Raw genomic sequence first — 22,220 nt, 5'->3', positions numbered from 1 at the left:
TATCCAAAAAATAAATGTTGTTGAAATAATTTATTTGTGAGATTGCAACCATTGATTAACTTGAGATTCGATGGCGGCCAACCAACGATTGTTGTCATAGATTGATTCGAGATCTTGCTTGATTGAACGCTCAGCAATTGGGATGCTGTGTTGTTCAAAGAATTGTTCGACAACTTTCAATTTCTCTGGGGTGAGAGTAGCTGTCATGGTGGCAGAGATCATACGATGGAAGAGTCCACTCTCTTGGAATTTCTTGTAGATATCATCAAAGTTTTGTACGAAATACTTCCATGAGTGGTCACGCAACTTGTGGTTTACGCTGAGCCACACGATAAAGGTGTCTTGTGAACGGACATCGGTGGACAAAGAGAAGTCCAATGCCTTGGCGACGAGCGATTCAACCGACGATTGTCCAATAACTTGGAGAACGGCTTGACGCTCAGAGTTATCCTTGGATGCCTTGTAGAATTCGACCAATTGGTTGTATTCATTCTCACCACCGTTGGCAATAACGGTGGCAAAGACGACGGAACGGACGTCGCTTGGAATCGATTGACCTGACTTGAGTTGCTCGAAACGCTTACGTGATTCGGCGACAATGTCGGCTTGTCCGAGAACACCGAGACGAGTATTGACCTTCTCACGCAACAATACATTTCCTGGAGCTTCTCCTTGGATTGGATCGAATCCGAGTTTCTTGGAGACTGGTGTGAGCAGCTTGACGAGGAAGTTGTTCAACTCGCTGTTGAATGGGCAGCGCTCGACTATCTGACTGAGACGGGTGAGTGAATCGATGATGTAAGACCAGATGGTGAATTCAGTTTCGGCGGTCGACGCAGCTGCCAAGTCGAGGAATGCAGTGATTGGCAATTGACCGGCCTTGGAGAGCGAGACAGAGTCACTCAGCAAACCGAGACGATCGACAGCTGGCAATTTCATCGATTGAATTTGTGGGAGCAACGACTTGATAATCGATTCATCGTAGGCAATACGATAGTAACCGGCTTGACCAAAGTTTGGCTTCATCCAACCGTTGGCATTGAAATTTGGAATAGTAACAACAGTTGACTTTTCGCTCAAAACCAACTCGTGTTCACCATTGTCAGTTTGAACCTTGATATAACAATTCCAAAGTGGATCGACAGCTCCTTCCTTTGGTGCAAATCTGAATTGCTTTTGTGATAATTCAAATTGTCCTGGTGTTGAAGCTAATAAATTTGAAAAAGATAAGATCTTATTAGTATTTTCTAGTAAAACTTACTTGTTTGTTTTAGTTAAATAGTTACTACTCTCTACTTACTTGGTCTGAAAGTAATAACTGGATAACCAGAATATTTGGTATAGGAATCAATGAATTCTTTGACGTTTGACTTGGCAATGTGAGCGATGGAATCCCAGAGATCTTCGGTGTTGGTGTTTTGGTAGGAGAATTTGTTGAGGTAGTGAGTGAGACCGAGACGGAAGTTCTCACCGTAACGCGATGCCAACATCATAATGACGCAGGCACCCTTGTTGTAAGAGATGGCGTCAAAGATTTCATTGATTTGCGATGAACTGTACACTGGAACTTCGATGGGATGCGAGTTTTCCATGGCATCGAGACCGAGTGCACCGTTACGGTACATGTTGGCAAAGTCCAACCAGACTCCCCACTCTGGGAAGAGATGGTTGGTGACGAGATCACCCATGAAAGTGGCGAAACCTTCGTTCAACCAGAGTTGAGACCACCATTCCATGGTGACCAAATTACCGAACCATTGATGTGCCAACTCGTGACCGATGACCGAGGCGATTGTCTTTTTGGTACGGAGAGCGGTGGCTGGCGATGTCAAGAGAATAGTCTCACGATAGGTAATCAAACCCCAATTCTCCATGGCACCGAAACTGAAATCTGGAATGGCAATGTGGTCGCATTTATCCATGGGGAATGGAATCTGGAAGTACTCACAGAAAAAGTCGAGTGCACGAATGGCAACATCGAGTGCGAAATCACCGGTATCTGCCTTGCCGATGACTTGGTAGATACGGGTGCGGACACCTCCCTTGGTGACACCCTCGACGTAGCTGAGTTCACCAACGACGAACGCAACGAGGTAGGTGCTCATCACTGGTGTCTGACCGAACGACACGGTCTTGGTACCGTTGGAGTTGTCTTTGGTCTCGGTGTCACGCATGTTGGAGAGTGCAGTCAAGTGGTTTGGCACGGTAATCTTGATGTCAAAGACAGCCTTGAGACTTGGCTCGTCGAAACAGGGGAAGGCACGACGTGCGTCGGTCGCCTCGAATTGGGTGGTTCCAATGTAACGATCCTCACCGTTCACCACGTACTTTGAACGGTAGAATCCCTTGAGCTTATCATTGAGAATACCGGAATAGGTGATTTTCAATGTCGGTGTCGATCCCTTGGCAAGCGCAGCTGGGAATGTTATGATGGCGACTTCGTCGTGAGTGTCGAAAGCAATGTTGCTAGCGACTTGTCCGGCTACTTCGGCGTGCTTAATATCGATATCCAAACAGTGGATGACGATGACGTTGGTCTCCTCGACGACACGCAAATCGATATCTACTTGACCGTCGAATACAAACTTGACGACGTCTGGCGACAAGTGCAATTGGTAACGCGATGGCACCACCTTTGATGGCAACACCAAACGATCGCCATTCTTTCCCTCCACCAAAAAGTTGGTATGAACCTTTGAGCACATCTTTAAATATCTATTGTAATCCTTTGAACAATATTCAGCTAACTGACTTTCTTTGTATTGATTGTAGTGATGTCTGAATTTCGGATAGTAATAATTAAAAAGAATTGCAATTACTATGATAAAAATATATTTTTTAATGTGATCTTGAGACATAAAAAAAAAAAAAAAGGTGAATACTTTAATTAAACTTTAAAAAAAAAAAAAATTAAAAAAAAATTAAAAAAATTCATTTTGGTGATGATCAAAATTTAAATTAAATTCAATTCCCACACCACCAGTGAATGAATTGATTAATTTCACCCACATTTTGAAAAAAAAAAGTCAAAATTTACAAAACTTTTTCATTCCGCAGAACTGTTTTTTTTTTTTGCAAACAAAAAGCACACAAAACAAAACTGGCTCCCAACAACTTTCGCCTGCGCATTAATTTTAAAAAAAAGGGTAAATTAAAAATTAGTGAGGTTACATTCACTGTTAACAAGCAAGAGCCTGTTTTGTTTTGATTTATTAATTTTTTTTCTGTTTTGCAAGAGAATAAATATTTGAACTTTTGATGTATGAAATAAAAATTAATTTGACTTTGCAAAGTTTTACTTTTCAAGATCTTTTATTTGATTTAAAAGTTAAAATAAATAAAGTAGAGAATTGTCAAATTCTTTTGAAGAACAGAAAAAAATTTAATGAAACGTATGAAAATGAATATTTTTGATTCTAGAAAAATTAGTTGTTTAACTTCAGTTAAATGAATAAAGTAAATCATGAACGCAATACTTTTTATTAATTTAAAAATAGATAAACAAAATAATTTTATTGATTTTTCTATAATGTAATTGATGTAGATGCACACCATGCTCTTTTATGATTAATAATATCTCTAAAGAATGGTTCCCATTGATTGGATTCAATTGAATATTTGAAATTAAAATCATTAGAATAACCAAATGAATAGATATAACTTGATGTTGGTGATTCTCGATGATACGTCATGTATGAAAACTGTAAATTTGTTAGAGGAATAGCATTGAGATTGATTGTTTGTTTGGTTTCAACATTGTATTTGATGAATCGTTTGTTTCTTGTATCTAATAGGAAGAAATTTCCATTGTTATCATGACATGCTGACCATGGTATAATGTCAATTTGATGATCTGTTATCGTTCTATTTGTCAAATCTATTTGAAATATCTTATTTCGATTGAATGATATTGAATATAATGAACCTTTGAAGATCATTGATGATACTTGACGATCATATCCAACAGGTAATTGATGATATGATTCAAATTTCATTGTCTTGATGTTGAATCGATCAATTCTATTCTTTATATTATAACCATTCACTAAATAGATATGATTTTGACCATCATAACAAACTGACACAAAGGTATCACCTTTAATTCCTTCGATATCACCAATATGTTCGATTGATTTCGATTTCATTGATATTTTAATCCATTTGTTTTCATTGGTATATCCACCGAATATATAGATATATTCACCAATTGAAACAATCGAGGAGTATGTATCTGAAAATTGATAATCAAAATGTAATTCTTCAATTGAATTGTTATTTGATGTGTTGATCAGTGTTGCTCCTTTTGATTGGTTTGTTATGAAAATATAAGATTGTTTATTATCATTGTTGTTTGTTGTTGTTGTTGTTGTATTTATTGATTCAGTTGATTCAATGTTATCAAATTTGATTGATTGTTTAATGATTGAATTCAATTGATTGAAATCAGGTTGTTTGATTGATAATTTATATGATGATAATCTTAAGTTATTATTGTCTGTGTTTGTTGTTGATTTATTGAATTGATTGTTGTATTTATGAATGATATCTAATAATATTGATTCTGTATCGTTGGAATGTTGTTTGAGAAGTTCATCAATATTGAAATTATTATTATATTTATCATTGAATAATGTTTGATTATTATGATTGATGAATGATTGTAATGATGAACTTGTTGTTATTGATTCCATTATTGTTGTTGTTGAATATAATGTTGTTGTATCTGTTATAATTGACGTATCCTCATTATTAATATCATTATTATTTAATCTATTAAATAACATTATTATATTTATTAAATATTTTAAATGATTAATATTTTTATCGATTTGATTTGTGATTGTTTGTTTATCATTGATAATATCTCTTTGTAGTTTATGTTCTTCTCTGATCAGATATTGATGTAATTGTTCAAAGTGTTGTTTGATATCATTCTCTGTTGTTGATAATCTTTGATATCTGTATGTCGATGATCTTAATGATTCCCATATAGATTTAAGTTTATTGTTGATTTGTGAAATGAAATTATTATTATAAGTACAATCATTATTAATTTGATTATTGGTTGTTGTTGTGGAGTCAATAATATCATCTAATTTTAATGTACTCAATGAATGTTTGATGTCGTCAATATGTTCCCATTTTGAATGATCAGGATGATCTTTGTAATGACTGGTTACACATTTTGAACACATCAAACAATTACATTGATAACAAATGAATTCGTGTGATCTTTGATGATTTAAACATTTCATTCTATAAATTTGAATTTAATTTATTTATAGTTAATCTTATAAAATTAATGAATAAATGATTTATGATATTAAATAGGGATGAAGAATAAAATTTGTTTGAAAAAAGTTTAATTTTTTTTAATGTGATAAAAATTTGAAATTTAAAGTTTAAAACCTAAAAACAGTGTGGTTGTATGTAAAAACAAATAAAATTAAACTTATAAGTTTTAAACCTAAAAACAGTGCACTATAAATGTAAAAAACAAAAAAATTATTGAAAACAGATTGCACCAAACTATTCCACTACCAATAATCCTGATTCAGATATCTAAATATGGTATGTGTTATACCATATTATTAAGTTGGATGGAACTTTTAAATAATCTACATCATTTGGTTACTGGAAAACTGATAACTAGAGAAAGGAATGATACTATTCTTGAGTGAGAATTGCTAACAATCGTTCATGCGCTAAAGGAGAGCTATCACCACTTTACCAGAGCGGAGATAGTATACTTTTTCACATTACAAGTTGTTGTTCCTCGCTACGATCACATTCTCTTATTATTATTAAAAGCAACTTTGTTGTTCTCAGTATAATAATGAACATTCAACACTCAACAACTAAAATATTACTATCAATCCTATTTATCTTTAATTTTTAATTAACAAGGGTTTGTTAAGAAGTAGAAAATTGTCTAAACCGATCGTGGAAATTCTTACAGGTGATTTCAAACATTCTAGATATTATGATTTTATCTACATTTTTTCAAAAGAGTCTGTTAAAAGAACCGTTGAACACAGGTCTCATTCTTTGCTATCATTCAAGTAATAAAACAAATATTTATAGATAGATATTCTTTAAGCGAATCTGAAACAAAAATTATCAAAAATTATTTATTGTTCAATAAAATGTAATTTTGAACAGTATAAAATTTTAAATGGTCAATAATCCCCTGTATGCACGCTTAAAATGTGAAGCTACTGTTACGCACAACAAAATACATCTTTTAAACTATGAGTTCTCTCATTAATATTTAAATAGAAAATAATATGATAATCGAAATAGAAAGTACAAGAACAAGTAAATAATATTCTTTTTTTAAAAAATAAACGATTTATTTAAATTATTTTTCTGTTTTGTTTTTCAATGCTTACAAAAAAAATTATTTTATTATAATGAAATTGATGTAGATGCACAAAACCATCTTGGATGATTAATAATATCTATTAAAAATGGTTCACATTGATTGGATTCAATTGAATATTTGAAATTACAATCATTTGACAATCCAAATGAATAGATATAACTTGATGTTGGTGATTCTCGATGATACATCACAAATGTAATCTGTGCTTTTGTGGGAAGAATTGTATTGAGATTGATTGTTTGTTTGGTTTCAACATTGTATTTGATGAATCGTTTGTTTTTTGAATCTACTATGAAGAAATTTCCATTGTTATCATGACATCCTGAGTATGGTATAATGTCAATTTGATGATCTGTTATCGTTCTATTTGTTAAATCGAATTGAAACATCTTATTTTGATCGAACGATATTGAATATAATGAACCTTTGAAGATCATTGATGAAACTTGTCGACCATAACCAACAGGTAAGTTAAAATATGATTCAAATTTCATTGTCTTGATGTTGAATCGATCAATTCTATTCTTTATATTATAACCATTCACTAAATAGATATGATCTTGACCATCATAACAAACTGATATTAATTGATCACCTTTGATTCCTTCGATATCACCAATATGTTCAATTGATTTCGATTTCATTGATATTTTAATCCATTTTTTTTGATTGGTATCTCCACCGAATATATAGATATATTCACCAATTGAAACAATCGAGGAGTATGTAGCATAAAATTGATAATCAAACATTAATTCTTCAATTGAATTGTTGTTTGATGTGTTGATCAGTGTTGCTCCTTTTTCAAGGTGTGTTGTGAAAATATAAGATTGTATTTTATCATTGTTGTTTGTTGTTGTTGTATTTATTGATTCAGTTGATTCAATTCGATCAAGTTTGATTGATTGTTCAATGATTGAATTCAATTGATTGAAATCAGGTTGTTGGATTGATAATTTATATGATGATAATCTTAAGTTATTATTGTCTGTGTTTGTTGTTGATTCATTGAATTCATTGTTGTATTTATGAATGATATCTAATAATATTGATGATAAATCTGAGTAATCTTGTTTAAGAAGTGAATCAATATTGAAATAATTATTATATTTATAATTATGTTCATTGAATAATGTTTGATTGTTATGATTGATGAATGATTGTAATGATGAACTTGTTGTTATTGATTCCATTATTGTTGTTGTTGAATATAATGTTGTTGTATCCGATATAATTGAGGTATCCTCATTACTATTATTAATATCTTTATTTAACTTATTAAATAACATTATTATATTTATTAAATATTTTAAATGATTAACATTTTTATCGATTTGATTTGTGATTATATGTTTATCATTTATAATATCTCTTTGTAGTTTATGTTCTTCAGTGGTTAGATATTGATGTAATTGTTCAAAGTGTTGTTTGATATCATTCTCTGTTGTTGAAAATGATTGATATCTGGATGTCGATGATCTTAATGATTCCCATATAGATTTAAGTTTATTCTTGATTTGTGAAATGAAAGAGTTTCTATTATTATTATCATCTATATTATCTTTAGTATCATTTTTAATTTGATTATTGGTTGTTGGTGTTGTGGTGGTGTCAATAATATCATCTAACTTTAATGTGCTCAATGAGTGTTTGATGTCATCGATATGTTCCAAGCTATCGAAATGATCAGGATGATCTTTGATGTGACTGATGCTACACTTTGAACACATCAAATTATTACATTGATAACAAATGAATTCAAAAGATCTTTGATGATTTAAACATTTCATTTTATAACTTTGAATTTAATTTATTTATAGTTAATCTTATAAAATTATGAATAAATGATATTTATGATATTAAATAGGGATGAAGAATAAAATTTGTTTGAATAAATTTCAATTTTTTATCACATTAAAAAAAATAAAATTAAACTTTTAAGTTTAAAACCTAAAAACAGTGGTAGTATGTAGAAAGATGGGTTAAAATAATCAACGAAAACAAAGAATTTAATTCATTTAATATTTTTATCTTCATCAATAATTTTAAATAAATAGTTGGTAAATAAAATAAAAAGCGGTAATAAGATACACTTTTATGCAGCTAAAATCTTTGGAGTCTCCCATTTGATTGTGATATCACCTTTGAATACGTTGGTAGCGGTGAGATAAGCATCCATTTTCTCTTCGGTGCTATCGGCTTGAGTTCTGATCGATCTGTTGAATGGGAATCCCATATCCATTTTGAAGGGATACGGCTTGTTGTAGGTACCGCAGTAGATGTTGCCGTCGCAGCACGACGATTGTCCGTCACCAATAGACGATAGTATCGAATTTGGCATCGGTAACAATGACGGCGATCTTGAAAGGCATACCCTCTTTGGTGCCACGTGGAAGCAGTAGATTACGTGGCAATCCACATTTGCAGTAGGTCTCGGTGGATGGCGCCGGCACGTTTTCCAGACACTCCCAGTTGCCTGGCCATTCTTCGGTTGCTGCCTGTTGGAGAATGGTCGATTCACTCGATGATCTGGTGATGGTGTACTCTTTCTGACCTTCGGGTAGCGCAGTGAAGAACTGGTCGAGCGAGATCCACTTACGACGGTCTCCATAGTCGTCGCTGGCGACAATATACACACGAACGACCACCTTCTTATACTTGGCGTCATCGTTCAGCACTGAGATTTCATAGTTGAATGGCACGTAGTAGAGTCTGTTGGTTTCGTAGCAGTTGAGGATGGATTCACCGTCGTGTGAGCGTGGCGCGTTGACGACGGAACCGTCGGTTTTAATGGCAATGATCTGAGTTTTCATGTAGGTGTACAAATTGTTCTCTGGCAACGGTGTAGCTGCTTGTTTCAGCTGGATATCGACCAGTCCTGTCTCGCGGTCAATGAAAGGCGCGGTGGTATAGACAGGACGGACAACGGCATTGGCGATTCTAATGTTGGCCGGTGCGTAGTCGACGATATTGTATGGCTGGAGGGTGAGTTCGAAACGATGGAAAAACTCATCCAAATGCTTATGCCATCTCCAGAACATTGGATCACGGAATGCACCGATGATGTCTCCCATGATACCAATGGAAGTTTGTTCCTCTCCCTGTGGATCGAATACACGTGACATCAAGTTGTGAGCCTGTTTATTCAAGTTACCGTAGTACGATTTGTTTGGACTACCCATTGTCGCTTCAAGCGAAGATCCTAGGTCGGCAATAGTCATAGGGATTTCAGTGGTTGTGACGGTTCCGTCTTGCTGAGTGACTGACTTTTTGAATGAACGATTCTGGATTGCTTCGAACAATCTCTCACGCCAGATCTCCAAGTCGACAATCGAGATCGAGTCGAATGGTGGTGTTCCAGAGACGTTGTCACGCATCTTGGAATCGGCTGGACGTGGTACAAACATGGAGATCAACGGATCGAAGGCGTCTCCGAGTGACTCACGATAGGAGTTTGATCCGAACTGATCGATTGGCTGCAATCCAAGTGCGGTTCTCTCACAGTCGTAACGTGCAACCATCTGACGATGCATAAATACAAACAACTCACCCTGACGATCCTTCAACTTGGCTGGAGTAACACCATCCAATGATACACCAAACGATGGATATGCAGTATGCCAATTCCAATGATGAGAATTTAACATTGGATCTTCACGCCACCATTTTAACAATGCATCCTATTATTAAAAGATAAACATAATGTTAGAAATGTTGTTACAAAATGTTATGAAAATTTTTGAGTTTCCGTGAGCGACAACTCAGTTACGCGGCGGCGGAAGTTTGAGTTTCCATGAGCGGTAACTGGTTGCCACCACCACCAATAATTTAGTTAACAATGTTTATTGTATAATTATTTACTTACAGGATTTCTCCAACGTTTTGGAATATTTTTATCGACGAATACATGGGATGGTGCGATTACTAGTGCTTGTGGAACTTGAGATTTGAGGACTTGGAAGTGTGGAGAATGGTTGATGGCAACGGCCAACGAGTATTTAACCATGAGTGGATGGTTGTTTGGTAGGCTGATTTTCTCGATGGAGAGGAGTAAGAGTTCTCTGAGAGTAGTCAGCTTGTACATTTGTTTGATGAGACGATCGGAGGTTTCGAGATCTTGGTCTACAAACAATGAGAAATGACGAACTTTTGGATCGGCTGGGATTGGCAAGGCAAAGAATCTCTTGAATGCTCCCGATGCCAAAATTTGCTCATCGCTCTGAGTCGCCAACGATCCAGAAATATGATTCAAATCATTCACTGACATACTACGAGAATAGTGTTTTGCAGTCTCACTGACCACATGATTGATTTGTGAAACATCCATTCTTTAAATAAAATTTACTTTACTAATATTATTTTGATAATATACAGATAATTAGATAAAAGATATTATTACTAAATTGTTATTGCTAAGGGAATGGAAAAGAAATGAAGTCAAATTAAAGTAGAAAAGAAGAAGAAATATATAACAACAATCAAAATGTAAATTAAAAAATAAATAATCTATTTGACAGTTTATTTTTAATCAGCAATTACAGTATACTTACTGGTGGTGGTGGTGGGGTATGAATATAAAAGCAATGGTTGTTGAATGTTGTTGATGATGATGAAAGAGAATGATTTATTTTATTTAATTTGGAAATGGAATAGGGAGAGATGATCAGATTGTTATGCTTGCTTGCTTCCATTATTATCATATTTATATCAATACCAAATGTTTTTTTTAAACACAAAAAGAATTAAACATCCCAATATCAAAAAGAAACCACATGTTTGCAGTACAATAGTCATTCATTTTTGTATTTTAATAATAACATGTGTGCACACAACACTTTGGTATCTTTTAGAATGAATGATAGATACTCTGTAAAGTCATTGACACAACACACAACTCACACAAGCAACAACCAATAAAAATAAGTTGTGGGGGTTTGAAATTAAATTAAACATCACACACATTTAACTGATTTTGATTTTCACCACCAATGAATAAGATATCTAATATCTTAAGTGAAGTGTGTGTTTTGTGTAATGGGCAACGCACTGTAAAATTCCGTTTTAAAAATCAACTTTATATTTTGCATTAATTTAAAAACAAAGGAGTTGATTGAAACAGAAAATTAGATGTTTGTTGTTCATCATCACATGTGTGTGTTTTGTGTGGGTTTTACCAAAATAAGAAGTAAAAAAAAAAGGAGTAGCAATGATACTATCCAAACAGATATTAAATCGTTGACCAGTATTTTCTTTTTTGAAAATCTTACTTATACTTGTCAAGGTAAACAAAAGCTACTATTATTACAAAACATTACCATGGTTTGTAACACTCTTTCTTTTTGTACGATTTAATTTGGTTTGTTTTGGTTCCAGAATCAAAAACAAACATTTCATTCTAAATGTAACTATATTTATATGTATTGCCATAACTACTATATCTATGTATTATAATAATGTTCTTTTAAATTGAAAAAAAAAGGAAGTTAAAATTTGATCAGAATTGGTCATGATGTGAAAAAATCTCCATTTTAAGTAATTTATTTATTTTGATGATTAGTCTCGTTTCATATCAGCTTCTGCTTAGAGATAAAGATAAAGCGATATGAGTTCAAGATTTAAATTTACAACTGGTACAAGTAGTATTGTCGGTTCAGATCCAAAGACATTGGGAAAGATACTGTTACGACGATCGAAATTCGAAAATCAAACAGTTTTTAATGAAATCGATCATTTAAGAACATATATATATACACATTGGTTTAATCAAACAATAAGCATAATAATTGCATTTAAAAATAATAATAATAATAATAACAATAGTAATGAAAGTAAACAATCATCATCGAATAAGAATACATTATCATCACAATCATCAGTTAAACTACAAATAGAATCTGAACTCTCAAGTATATTTGGTGAGAGAATCTCAACATCTACACCATTCAATTCTTTCTATTGCATAGATGTCACACTAGATCTTTTAATTTCACAATCATTTTTAAATACATATATTAAACCAGGTATTGTATTATATTGAATCATAAACATTGTATTGTTAATAATGTTTTTTTTACTAATTACTTTATATATATAATTATAGGTGGATTCTATGCATTATCACAACTTAATAGATTAGATGATGGTAATGTAGTTGCATTCCTACCGGATTCAAAGATTATATTGAATGTAGATAAAGAGACGTATCAACAACTCGGTCTAAGTGGTAGAGCATCGAAACTCACATCAGACTCTAGATATATCATTGTATTGGATTGTAAATCTAAAGATTTCCTACCAGAGAGTGCAACATATAAACGTATTCAATGGTGTTTTAAAGATCGTTTATCAACTGTTAGATTAATATCATTTGCATTAAATAGTATGTATTATTCATTCAATTAGTTAGTTATAACTAAACAATTTAGAATATAACTAACTAAACTTTGTTCACACTATTCTATTTGAATATTCATTCATTCATTCATTCATTCTTTTAGATGATGGTAAATTAAAGGAAATTCAATTCCCTGAAGGTACAGCCAATATAAAGGTTCTACCGAATAGCCGTCGTCAATCGGTAGATAAATATAGAGTGCCTGTGTTACACAACTCTGCTGCTGCTGTAGCTTTCGAGCAGTTGGATAAGCTTAGTCAGTGTGATTTCATCAATGGTTGGAATGAGTATATCGGTATGATTCTATGTGGTGTACAGGCGGACGAGAAAGCAGAGGTTGGTTCGGTTGCACCCGATGGTAATGACAGCTATCGTGTCGGTGAGTGTTTCGTTGGCTCGGTCAGTGGCATGGTAGATCCTGCGACGATCGTTCGAATGGTGGCAGGCTCGAGGAAACTACTGAAATCTACCAACGATCAAATCGAATGGATCAACATACAGGTTCATGGATTCGCAGATTCACCCGTAAGTTGGAACCAAAACGAACACGGCTACGAAGTAAATGGTGACAACGACTATTCGATCATCTTGAACAACAACAACGAATACTGGACACTTTCAACAATAAACTCTGCCGACACCTATAGTTAACTTTAACAAAACAAAAAGCAACGAAACAAAATCTAATCTTTTATTGATGATAATATGTAATGTATAATTTTATTATATTTATACATTAACACTTGTTTGTTTATTTATTTATATGTTTAAAATAGGAAAGAAAAGAAAAGAATTAAAGATAAACATTATATTTACAATTATATACATTTAGATTAATATTAACTAGTTATGTATTATATATATATGGTTTGGTTTGCTAGCTATATGACGTACTATTATTATTATTATTATGTTGTTGTTCTTGTTTGTATTATATATGGTATGGTTAATATATAAGTGTGTTGTTTTATATTTGTTGTGTTTTAGTTTGTTTTAACTAATTTTGGTGATTCTGCAGCGATGATGTTAACTCTTTTGCTTGTTGTAACTTTTTGTTTCATCTTTCTAATGAGTAGATATCCCCAGTTTAGATTTAGACACATCGAGAGTATTGCTGAACCAACTAGTACTACGATCTTATCGACTGGTAACTCTGTGTAGTGGAAGTAAAGATTATAAAGGAACTCCAATGTTACATAGACACCCCAGACACAACGTGAAAACAAGAAAGAAACAGCGAAAACCAACAAACATCTCTCGTAGTATGGTGACTTTGGATTGACAACCTGAATGAATCCCTTCAAATTCAAAGGTATAGTACTGATTTCATAAAATAATAATGATGCTGTGAATGCTGCAAATACATTTGGTGCATGAAGAGTCTATTATTGTTATTATTAGTTTAACATTGTATTAGTTTAAAACATACAAAAAGATAATATTATCTATTATATTCTTTCTTTTCTTACATTAACATATTGAGTACCGAAAAATCCTACCAATGCATGAATACACATTGGAATACCAACAATATCTGGTCTTGTGAAACTAACTTTCATATCCCAAATGAAATAGCCACCAGAGATAAGTAATGTATAATAAATTAAATCATTATAATAGTAAATTAAATCTTGCTATAAAATATTAACATGTTAATATTATAATATTGATTTTGTTGTTATTTAATTGTGTGAAACATACACCATGATAATCATATATAATTTTAAAGGTCAATGGTAAAACGATGATTGCGTGTAACATTGAAACAGTTCTTTGATTCCATTCTATTTTCGCTTTTTCACCAAGTTGGTCATATTGTTTGGAGACACCAAAGAGTTTTGCTATTTTTCTAGAGTAGTTATCGGTTGCAAAGAATATCATTGAACACATGATAGTCTGCAGTAGATAATTGAAATTGATCACTCGACTTGCTTCATGTAAACCAAACAACTCTAACGTACTAGTTGTTATATTCATGATTTATATATAATAAAAAAAACAAATAATAAATAAATTTAAATTTTGGAAATAAATTAATTAAAAATAATAGAAGAAAGAATTGAATTAAATATAAATATAAAATCGATTATCTTATTTAATATTATTTATATATCTGATTGAAAAATAAAAATAAAAAATAAAAAATAAAAAATAAATAAGAAATAACTAACTATTAAATTATAAATATTTATAAGTTGTCAAAAAGTAATTTAAACAATTTAAAATTAATTCGATTGGAATAAAAAACTATGTATAAACACTGCGTATGTGAAATTAAAAGAATAAATTAATTGAACTGTTCTGTTTTGTTTTTGTGTGTTTGAGAAAAAAACACTACTATTTGTTTTTTTTTAAAAAAAAAAATTTGTTTTTCTATCTATTTGTGTTTGTGTAAATATTTGTTTCGTTTTTTTTTTTTTTTTGGGTGAAACTGTGTTATTTATAAATAAAGGGTTAGATTGATCAAATTAATTAATAAAAAAAGTGGTAACTTTAAAGGTTCCCAAATTATTTGAATTTTTAAAATTTGCCTGGTTTTTAAAGATTTTGACACAATCGATTTCCATTTTTAGCATACTCTTGTTATGATTTTTGCAAAAATGAACTTGTGTATTTAATTTCAAACAATTAATAATAATGTTCTCTTTTTTAGATAAATGTGATGATAAAGTCAATTCGAACGAATTAATCATTGATCTTAAAAATAAAAATAAAAAACAAAGAATATTTTAAGAAATAAAAGATTTATTAAGTTTATTTATTATTAACTAGTGATAAAAAAAACAAACATTTATTTTAATAGTCCAGACAGATTGTGCAGCATCCAAGCGTTAAGAGTTGTCGGAATCTTATCTATTCAAACTAATTTTATTCTTCTTCTCTATTCAATATAATTAATCATTTTATTCATTAATAAGATTGGTTATAAATAAAATTAAATTCAAGATAAATAATGAAATATTTAAATATTTCACCTAAAATCACACGAATTCATTTTTTATCAATTGTAGTGTAGTGTACTAAATATGATTTTATTTATTTATTATATTATTAGCATTACAAAAGTGGTTTATTGCAGGTGGGTAATTCACATAGTTTAAAGATAACATCTCTACACCTTGTATGTGCTTGATGATTATTGACAAGAGGTGAACTATACGGTAGACCTTTAATAGATATGTCAGCCATGAACGTCAAACATTCGAGTACCAACAAAATCAGATATGTTCGAGAGATTGTATTATATTGTTTGGTAGGCAGATATCTAATCAGTCACACGGCATTGACCAGTGCACTGTCACGGAAGACCTCATAGCATAGACATTAAGTTGTATGATTGGTTGAGCACATAACCAGCAACACTTGAAGCAATCGGTAATACTTAACGGAGTTTGTTGTGAGCATCAGTAGCATCATATTCGAAGCGTGAATACAGGTTCATATTAGTAGTGGAAAGCATCATTGGGTGGTGACAACCGACCCAGACCCATATTCTGTTGGATGGAGGTGTAGTCATTGTATCTACACTTCAACAGACAGTTGTCTAGCTAGACGGTGCTCAGCATCCATGGGAAAGTAAAGGGTTAATACGGTTGTTACTTCATGTAAAAAATTAAAAAACCAAAGGATTCACTTTAACAAGTTGTTAAATGGTTGTTACCAAACATCCTACATTGGCTATAGTATCGAAAGCTAGAATGATTGCATCTCAACTTGGAACACTCATTTAAATAAATTATAATTACTAAGTTTTTACTGAATATGATTATTGATTATTTTTATTATTGTTATTATTATTATTATTAGTATACAGATTACAGTCAACTATACATTTTATAGAGCAGATCGATCGAATGATGAGAGTAGCAACCAGCAAAAGGGTCTATGTTCTTTTAGCATTGAACCCAAATATAGTTCCACAATTGTAAGCTATAACCTTAGTATCTAACATTGTTAGAGAATAGGAATTTTGATCATTGCTTACCCAATCAAAGAAAGAGTGATGGTAGACTAGCCATACTGTGAGAGAGATTCATTTTGAAAATGTGGTTGTTAGATTGCTATGCTTATTCGAGAAGATATTGTATTGTTTAAGCTGTCTAATTGAGTAAAAATAATTGGTACTACACTGCAAAGTGTAAAAAAACACTATCCACTTTCCATACACTTCACCGCACTGCACAAAGATTCTTCTACAACTACATACCACTGTTTTTAGGTTTTAAACTTAAAAGTTTAATTTTATTTTTTTTAATGTGATAAAAAATTAGAAAATTTATTCAAACAAATTTTATTCTTCATCCCTATTTAATATCATAAATCATTTATTCATAATTTTATAAGATTAACTATAAATATATTAAATTCATAGTTATATAATGAAATGTTTAAATCATCAAAGATCATTTGAATTCATTTGTTATCAATGTAATAGTTTGATGTGTTCAAAATGTATCTTCAATCATCACAAAGATCATCCTGATCATTCAGATAAAATCGAAGATATCGATGACATCAAACATTCATTGAGTACATTAAAGTTAGATGATATTATTGATACCACAACAACAACAACCAATAATCAAATTAATAATGATACTAAAGATAATATAGATGATAATAATAATAGAAACTCTTTCATTTCACAAATCAACAATAAACTTAAATCTATATGGGAATCATTAAGATCATCGACATCCAGATATCAAAGATTATCAACAACAGAGAATGAAATCAAACAACACTTTGAACAATTACATCAATATCTAATCATTGAAGAACATAAACTACAAAGAGATATTATCAATGATAAACATACAATCACAAATCAAATCGATAATAATGTTAATCATTTAAAATATTTAATAAATATTATAATGTTATTTAATAGATTAAATAATAAAGATATTAATATTAGTAATGAGGATACATCAATTATAACAGATACAACAACATTATATTCAACAACAACAATAATGGAATCAATAACAACAAGTTCATCATTACAATCATTCATCAATCATAATAATCAAACATTATTCAATGAATATAATAATTATTTCAATATTGATGAACTTCTCAAACAACATTCCAACGATTCATCATCATTATTATTAGATATCATTCATAAATACAACAATCAATTCAATGAATCAACAACAAACACAGACAATAATAACTTAACATTATCATCATATAAATTATCAATCAAACAACCTGATTTCAATCAATTGAATTCAATCATTGAACAATCAATCAAACTTGATAACATTGAATCAACTGAATCAATAAATACAACAACAACAAACAACAATGATAAAATACAATCTTATATTTTTATAACAAACAAATCAAAAGGAGCAACACTGATCAACACATCAAACAACAATTCAATTGAAGAATTGGAGTTTGAATATCAATTTTCAGATACTTTCTCCTCTATTGTTTCAATTGGTGAATATATCTATATATTCGGTGGATATTACAATCAAAACAAATGGATTATAATATCAATGAAATCGAAATCAATTGAACATATTGGTGATATCGAAGGAATCAAAGGTGATAGTTTAATATCAGTTTGTTATGATGGTCAAGATCATATCTATTTAGTGAATGGCTCAAAGATATCGAATAGAATTGATCGGTTCAACATCAGGACAATGAAATTTGAATCATATCATCAAATACCTGTTGGATATAATCATCAAGTATCATCAATGATCTTCAAAGGTTCATTATATTCAATATCATACGATAAAAACAAGATATTTCAATTCGATTTAACAAACAGAACGATAACAGATCACCGAATTGACATTATACCATGGTCAGCATGTCATGATAACAATGGAAATTTCTTCATATCAGATGTGACAAACAAAAGATTCATTAAATACAATGTTGAAACCAAACAAACAATCAATCTCATTCCTATTCCTCACAAAAATGCACAGACTTCATTTTTGATGTATCATCGAGAATCACCAACATCAAGTTATATCTATTCATTTGGTTCATCTAATGATTGTAATTTCAAATATTCAATTGAAACCGATCAATGTGAACCAATCTTGAGAGATATTAAAAATCATAATAGAGCATTGTGTGCTTCCACATCAATTACATTATCGAAAAATCAATAAAATTATTCTGTTTATCTATTTTTAAATTAATAAAAAGTATTGCGTGTTCAAGATTTATAATAAAAATAGAATTCATTATGTATTTTAATATATCTTTTTAAAAATAACTTTTATTTCAACCCACTATCTTCAAAACTCACATTGTGTTTACGATTAAAAGATACATGTCTTGTTAAATAAAGTACATTAACATTTTATTATAGTAATATATAGAAGTGGTATTTTTAAACTATATAGTTTTAATCTTTATTCTTCACCAAATTCCAATATAAATTAATAGCCTTACTTAATATTTAAATAAAACTATTATTGGTTTGTGATAGTAATGGAAATAAATAAATTAAAAAAAATTAAAAAAAAAAACCAAGAAACTTGAAAATTAAATTAAAAACAAATGAAAATTAATTAATTGAATTAAAAAAATGAATGATAATGATAGCAGTAGTAGTAATAATGTATTAAATGAATTAGATTATAAATTAAACATCAATAGTAATAGTAGTAATAATAATATTGATTTTGGTTTAGTTAGTAATCAGAATGATGATAATGTTGAAGATGATATTGAAGAAGAGGAAGATGATGACGATGATTTAGTACCTGATCATATACTTGCAGATGACTATACAACTAAATATCAAGATGACGATTCATCGGTATTGGATATAGATGTATCGACACTCTCGTTGCTCATCAACAAAGATGGCAAACCATACACCTCGCTGAACGACTTGATGTTTGACATTGAACAACATCCACACCACGCACTGAAGATGTCGAATGCAATCGATCAAGATTTACAATCATTGCCATCTGGTGTTATTAATACATGTACTTAGTTTATCTATTCTTCTATTCTCTTTAACTATATACTAACTATTCTAACTATATACTAACTAATATTATATTATTATAGATCTTAGTCAAGCAGAAGAACTTGTACATTTACATAAGGTTATTGAATCGAATGATTTGATTTTATCAGAGATTGGAGATGTCTTTAAATCATTCGATGACGAACTACAGAATCTAATTAAAGATATGCCAGACACTCATATCACTACACAACAACTCTCACAAGCACTAGTAAATAGAATGTTAGTCAAAGATTCAATATCAAAAGTTGTTAAAAAGATATTGATACCACCTGATCTTATTAGGTAAATATAAATATAAATATAGGAATTTTAATGAATACTATCTATCTGATTAAACTAACAAACTAACTTGTTATTATATCTATCTATCTATCTATCGATTATTATTATTATTATCATTAGTGGTATTAATAAAGATGATATAAATGAAGATTATATCAATTATATAGAAGCATTAGAGCATAGAATTGAATCATTAGATGACTTTATGTCGAGTGAAGCTATGTTTGCACAAGATATGGCATATGAAATCGATTTATTAAAGAAGAAAGTATGTATTTACTTTGAATTAAACTGTTAACTTATTAACTTATTAACTTGTTGATTAAACATTTACACTATTTAATAGGCAAGCAGACAAGTTAGAGATTTCATGTTAAAGTTAATTATTAGTTTGAGAAAACCAAGAACAAATGTGCAGATATTACAACATTCCAAACTATTTAAATACTCGATATTGAATCAATTCATCTATAAGTATTCTCCTTTATTTGCAATAGAGATTAAACAATTATATGTAAGTTATTATTAAAATGTCAAAACAGCAATAACAACAACAACAACAACATATATATATTAACAATATTAATATATTCATAACTTATACAATATAATATATATAATAGACAGAAACAGTATCAAGAATATTTATATCATATTTTAAGAGTTATTCTACATCGTTAGCAAAGGTATACTTTCCCATTGGTTCAAAGTCAGATGTTGTAGGATGGTACGATAATGTTATTAAAGGTTATTTCGGTAATTCAACGAAACAGGTCGATACCAACAAAGCATCGGCATTCAACCTCAACATACCGAATCTACCCAATGACATATGGACCAGTATTCGTAGTGAAGTCATCAATGAGATACCAGAGAAGATCAATCAAAACCTACTAAGAAGATCTCATATGATAATAAGAGCAACCGATGCACCTCTAATCATTCCACATGCCGCTGTTAAAGTATTTAATTAACAATAACAATAATAACAATAACCATATCATAATTATTAATATCTTTTTCTCTTAAAGAACAATAAGAAATATCCATTAGAACAAATATTTAGATCGATGAATATATTATTATTAGATACAGTTTGCTCAGAGTATATATTTACACAACAATGGTTTGCAAGACCTTTAGTATCTAATCAAGAGACATCAGGTATTATTAAACCAATATTTGATAATATTTTTAATATGTTTTATGTATGTATAATTATAATAAGTAATGTACATTATTAAATACTTCTACTAACTACTAAAATTCATAACATACATAAAATACATTGTAGGAGAATATATATCAATATGTATCGAATAGTTTTGATTGTTTAGGAATATTGATATCGATTAAATTGAATCAAATCATGATAGAGTTATTAAAAGAGAGAAAACTAAGCATACCTTGCTTATCTTCATACTTTTACAAGGTAGATGTCATCCTATGGGATAAGTTTAGTGAACTATTCAAGAGAAATATCGATAGTTTGAAATTAGCACTAACAAACAACAATGGTACAATAGATCTTCGACCTCATATTGTACGTATAAATATATACATTGGTTTAAGATTACTATTATTTTACTAACTGTTAATTAATTTGTATATATAATGATTATATTAGTATACAAGAAGATTCTCAGAGTTTTATACAAGTGTTTCTGAGATCATTGGTAATACGGTTGCAGACTCTAGGGTGACTGCATGGATGGCTGTGTTGCGATCGTCAATGGAGAGAGTGTTGCTACACATGGCACAGAACTTCCCGGATGCCAAGAACAAATCGATATTCTTGATTAACAACTACGATGTCGTTATTACTGTGCTGTCAGAGAATAACATATCGTTCAAGGAGGATGGCTATCTGCAGTTCAAAGAGTTGCTAGACGAGCAGGTCAATATCTATTTGGAGGAGCAGTTGTTCTCTTACTTCCGAGCGTTGATCACTTTCGTGAAGGAGGTGGAATCGAAGCTGATCAACAGTCCAACCACTACCAACGCCGCAACGAACGTAACGGTATCCACTTATAACATCGATAAAGAGGTGCTCGGTAATTTGGTCAATGATTTCTCGAGTCGATGGCGAGAGGTTCTACAGAGAATACAAATTGATATTATGAATGCATTTTCGA

General features: G+C 30.9%; 11 protein-coding genes across 11 annotated transcripts; 5 read left to right on the top strand and 6 right to left on the bottom strand.

Moving 5' to 3' along the window:
• Positions 1–30: 30 nt before the first annotated feature.
• Positions 31–3,050, bottom strand: PPL_04936 (M1 family metallopeptidase; the record flags this gene model as incomplete). Its single annotated transcript, XM_020575832.1, has 3 exons — positions 31–1,208; positions 1,301–2,818; positions 3,038–3,050. The coding sequence occupies 3 exons, from the start codon at positions 3,048–3,050 to the stop codon at positions 31–33; spliced, it is 2,709 nt and encodes a 902-aa protein (XP_020434148.1).
• Positions 3,051–3,524: 474 nt separating this feature from the next.
• On the bottom strand, positions 3,525–5,255 carry PPL_04935 (uncharacterized protein; the record flags this gene model as incomplete). Its single annotated transcript, XM_020575831.1, has 1 exon — positions 3,525–5,255. The coding sequence occupies one exon, from the start codon at positions 5,253–5,255 to the stop codon at positions 3,525–3,527; it is 1,731 nt and encodes a 576-aa protein (XP_020434147.1).
• Positions 5,256–5,568: 313 nt separating this feature from the next.
• Positions 5,569–6,286, top strand: PPL_04934 (uncharacterized protein; the record flags this gene model as incomplete). The annotated part of the gene is made up of 3 exons (XM_020575830.1): positions 5,569–5,571; positions 5,908–6,062; positions 6,280–6,286. The coding sequence occupies 3 exons, from the start codon at positions 5,569–5,571 to the stop codon at positions 6,284–6,286; spliced, it is 165 nt and encodes a 54-aa protein (XP_020434146.1).
• A 122-nt stretch (positions 6,287–6,408) lies between these two features.
• PPL_04933 (uncharacterized protein) lies at positions 6,409–8,175 on the bottom strand (the record flags this gene model as incomplete). The annotated part of the gene is made up of 1 exon (XM_020575829.1): positions 6,409–8,175. One exon carries the CDS (start codon positions 8,173–8,175, stop codon positions 6,409–6,411), a length of 1,767 nt encoding a protein of 588 aa, XP_020434145.1.
• A 305-nt stretch (positions 8,176–8,480) lies between these two features.
• Positions 8,481–8,627, bottom strand: PPL_04932 (uncharacterized protein; the record flags this gene model as incomplete). The annotated part of the gene is made up of 1 exon (XM_020575828.1): positions 8,481–8,627. One exon carries the CDS (start codon positions 8,625–8,627, stop codon positions 8,481–8,483), a length of 147 nt encoding a protein of 48 aa, XP_020434144.1.
• A 67-nt stretch (positions 8,628–8,694) lies between these two features.
• Positions 8,695–10,712, bottom strand: PPL_04931 (uncharacterized protein; the record flags this gene model as incomplete). Its single annotated transcript, XM_020575827.1, has 2 exons — positions 8,695–10,065; positions 10,251–10,712. The coding sequence occupies 2 exons, from the start codon at positions 10,710–10,712 to the stop codon at positions 8,695–8,697; spliced, it is 1,833 nt and encodes a 610-aa protein (XP_020434143.1).
• Positions 10,713–11,987: 1,275 nt separating this feature from the next.
• drpp40 (RNase P protein subunit) lies at positions 11,988–13,430 on the top strand (the record flags this gene model as incomplete). Its single annotated transcript, XM_020575826.1, has 4 exons — positions 11,988–12,405; positions 12,486–12,764; positions 12,883–13,190; positions 13,281–13,430. 4 exons carry the CDS (start codon positions 11,988–11,990, stop codon positions 13,428–13,430), a joined length of 1,155 nt encoding a protein of 384 aa, XP_020434142.1.
• Positions 13,431–13,762: 332 nt separating this feature from the next.
• Positions 13,763–14,756, bottom strand: tmem56C (TLC domain-containing protein; the record flags this gene model as incomplete). The annotated part of the gene is made up of 3 exons (XM_020575825.1): positions 13,763–14,161; positions 14,249–14,413; positions 14,481–14,756. The coding sequence occupies 3 exons, from the start codon at positions 14,754–14,756 to the stop codon at positions 13,763–13,765; spliced, it is 840 nt and encodes a 279-aa protein (XP_020434141.1).
• A 272-nt stretch (positions 14,757–15,028) lies between these two features.
• On the top strand, positions 15,029–16,728 carry PPL_04928 (uncharacterized protein; the record flags this gene model as incomplete). The annotated part of the gene is made up of 4 exons (XM_020575824.1): positions 15,029–15,047; positions 15,835–15,862; positions 16,227–16,355; positions 16,587–16,728. 4 exons carry the CDS (start codon positions 15,029–15,031, stop codon positions 16,726–16,728), a joined length of 318 nt encoding a protein of 105 aa, XP_020434140.1.
• A 430-nt stretch (positions 16,729–17,158) lies between these two features.
• On the top strand, positions 17,159–18,925 carry PPL_04927 (uncharacterized protein; the record flags this gene model as incomplete). Its single annotated transcript, XM_020575823.1, has 1 exon — positions 17,159–18,925. One exon carries the CDS (start codon positions 17,159–17,161, stop codon positions 18,923–18,925), a length of 1,767 nt encoding a protein of 588 aa, XP_020434139.1.
• Positions 18,926–19,347: 422 nt separating this feature from the next.
• Positions 19,348–22,119, top strand: vps52A (Vps52 / Sac2 family protein; the record flags this gene model as incomplete). The annotated part of the gene is made up of 9 exons (XM_020575822.1): positions 19,348–19,756; positions 19,842–20,085; positions 20,206–20,353; positions 20,432–20,599; positions 20,709–21,047; positions 21,117–21,293; positions 21,380–21,628; positions 21,713–21,761; positions 21,941–22,119. 9 exons carry the CDS (start codon positions 19,348–19,350, stop codon positions 22,117–22,119), a joined length of 1,962 nt encoding a protein of 653 aa, XP_020434138.1.
• Positions 22,120–22,220: the final 101 nt, after the last annotated feature.

The sequence above is a fragment of the Heterostelium album genome, assembly GCF_000004825.1.
Source record: "Heterostelium album PN500 unplaced genomic scaffold PPL_scaffold4, whole genome shotgun sequence".
Taxonomy (NCBI): domain Eukaryota; phylum Evosea; class Eumycetozoa; order Acytosteliales; family Acytosteliaceae; genus Heterostelium; species Heterostelium album.
Note: the sequence above shows the minus strand (reverse complement) of the source record. Positions and strands in the feature narration are given on the sequence as shown.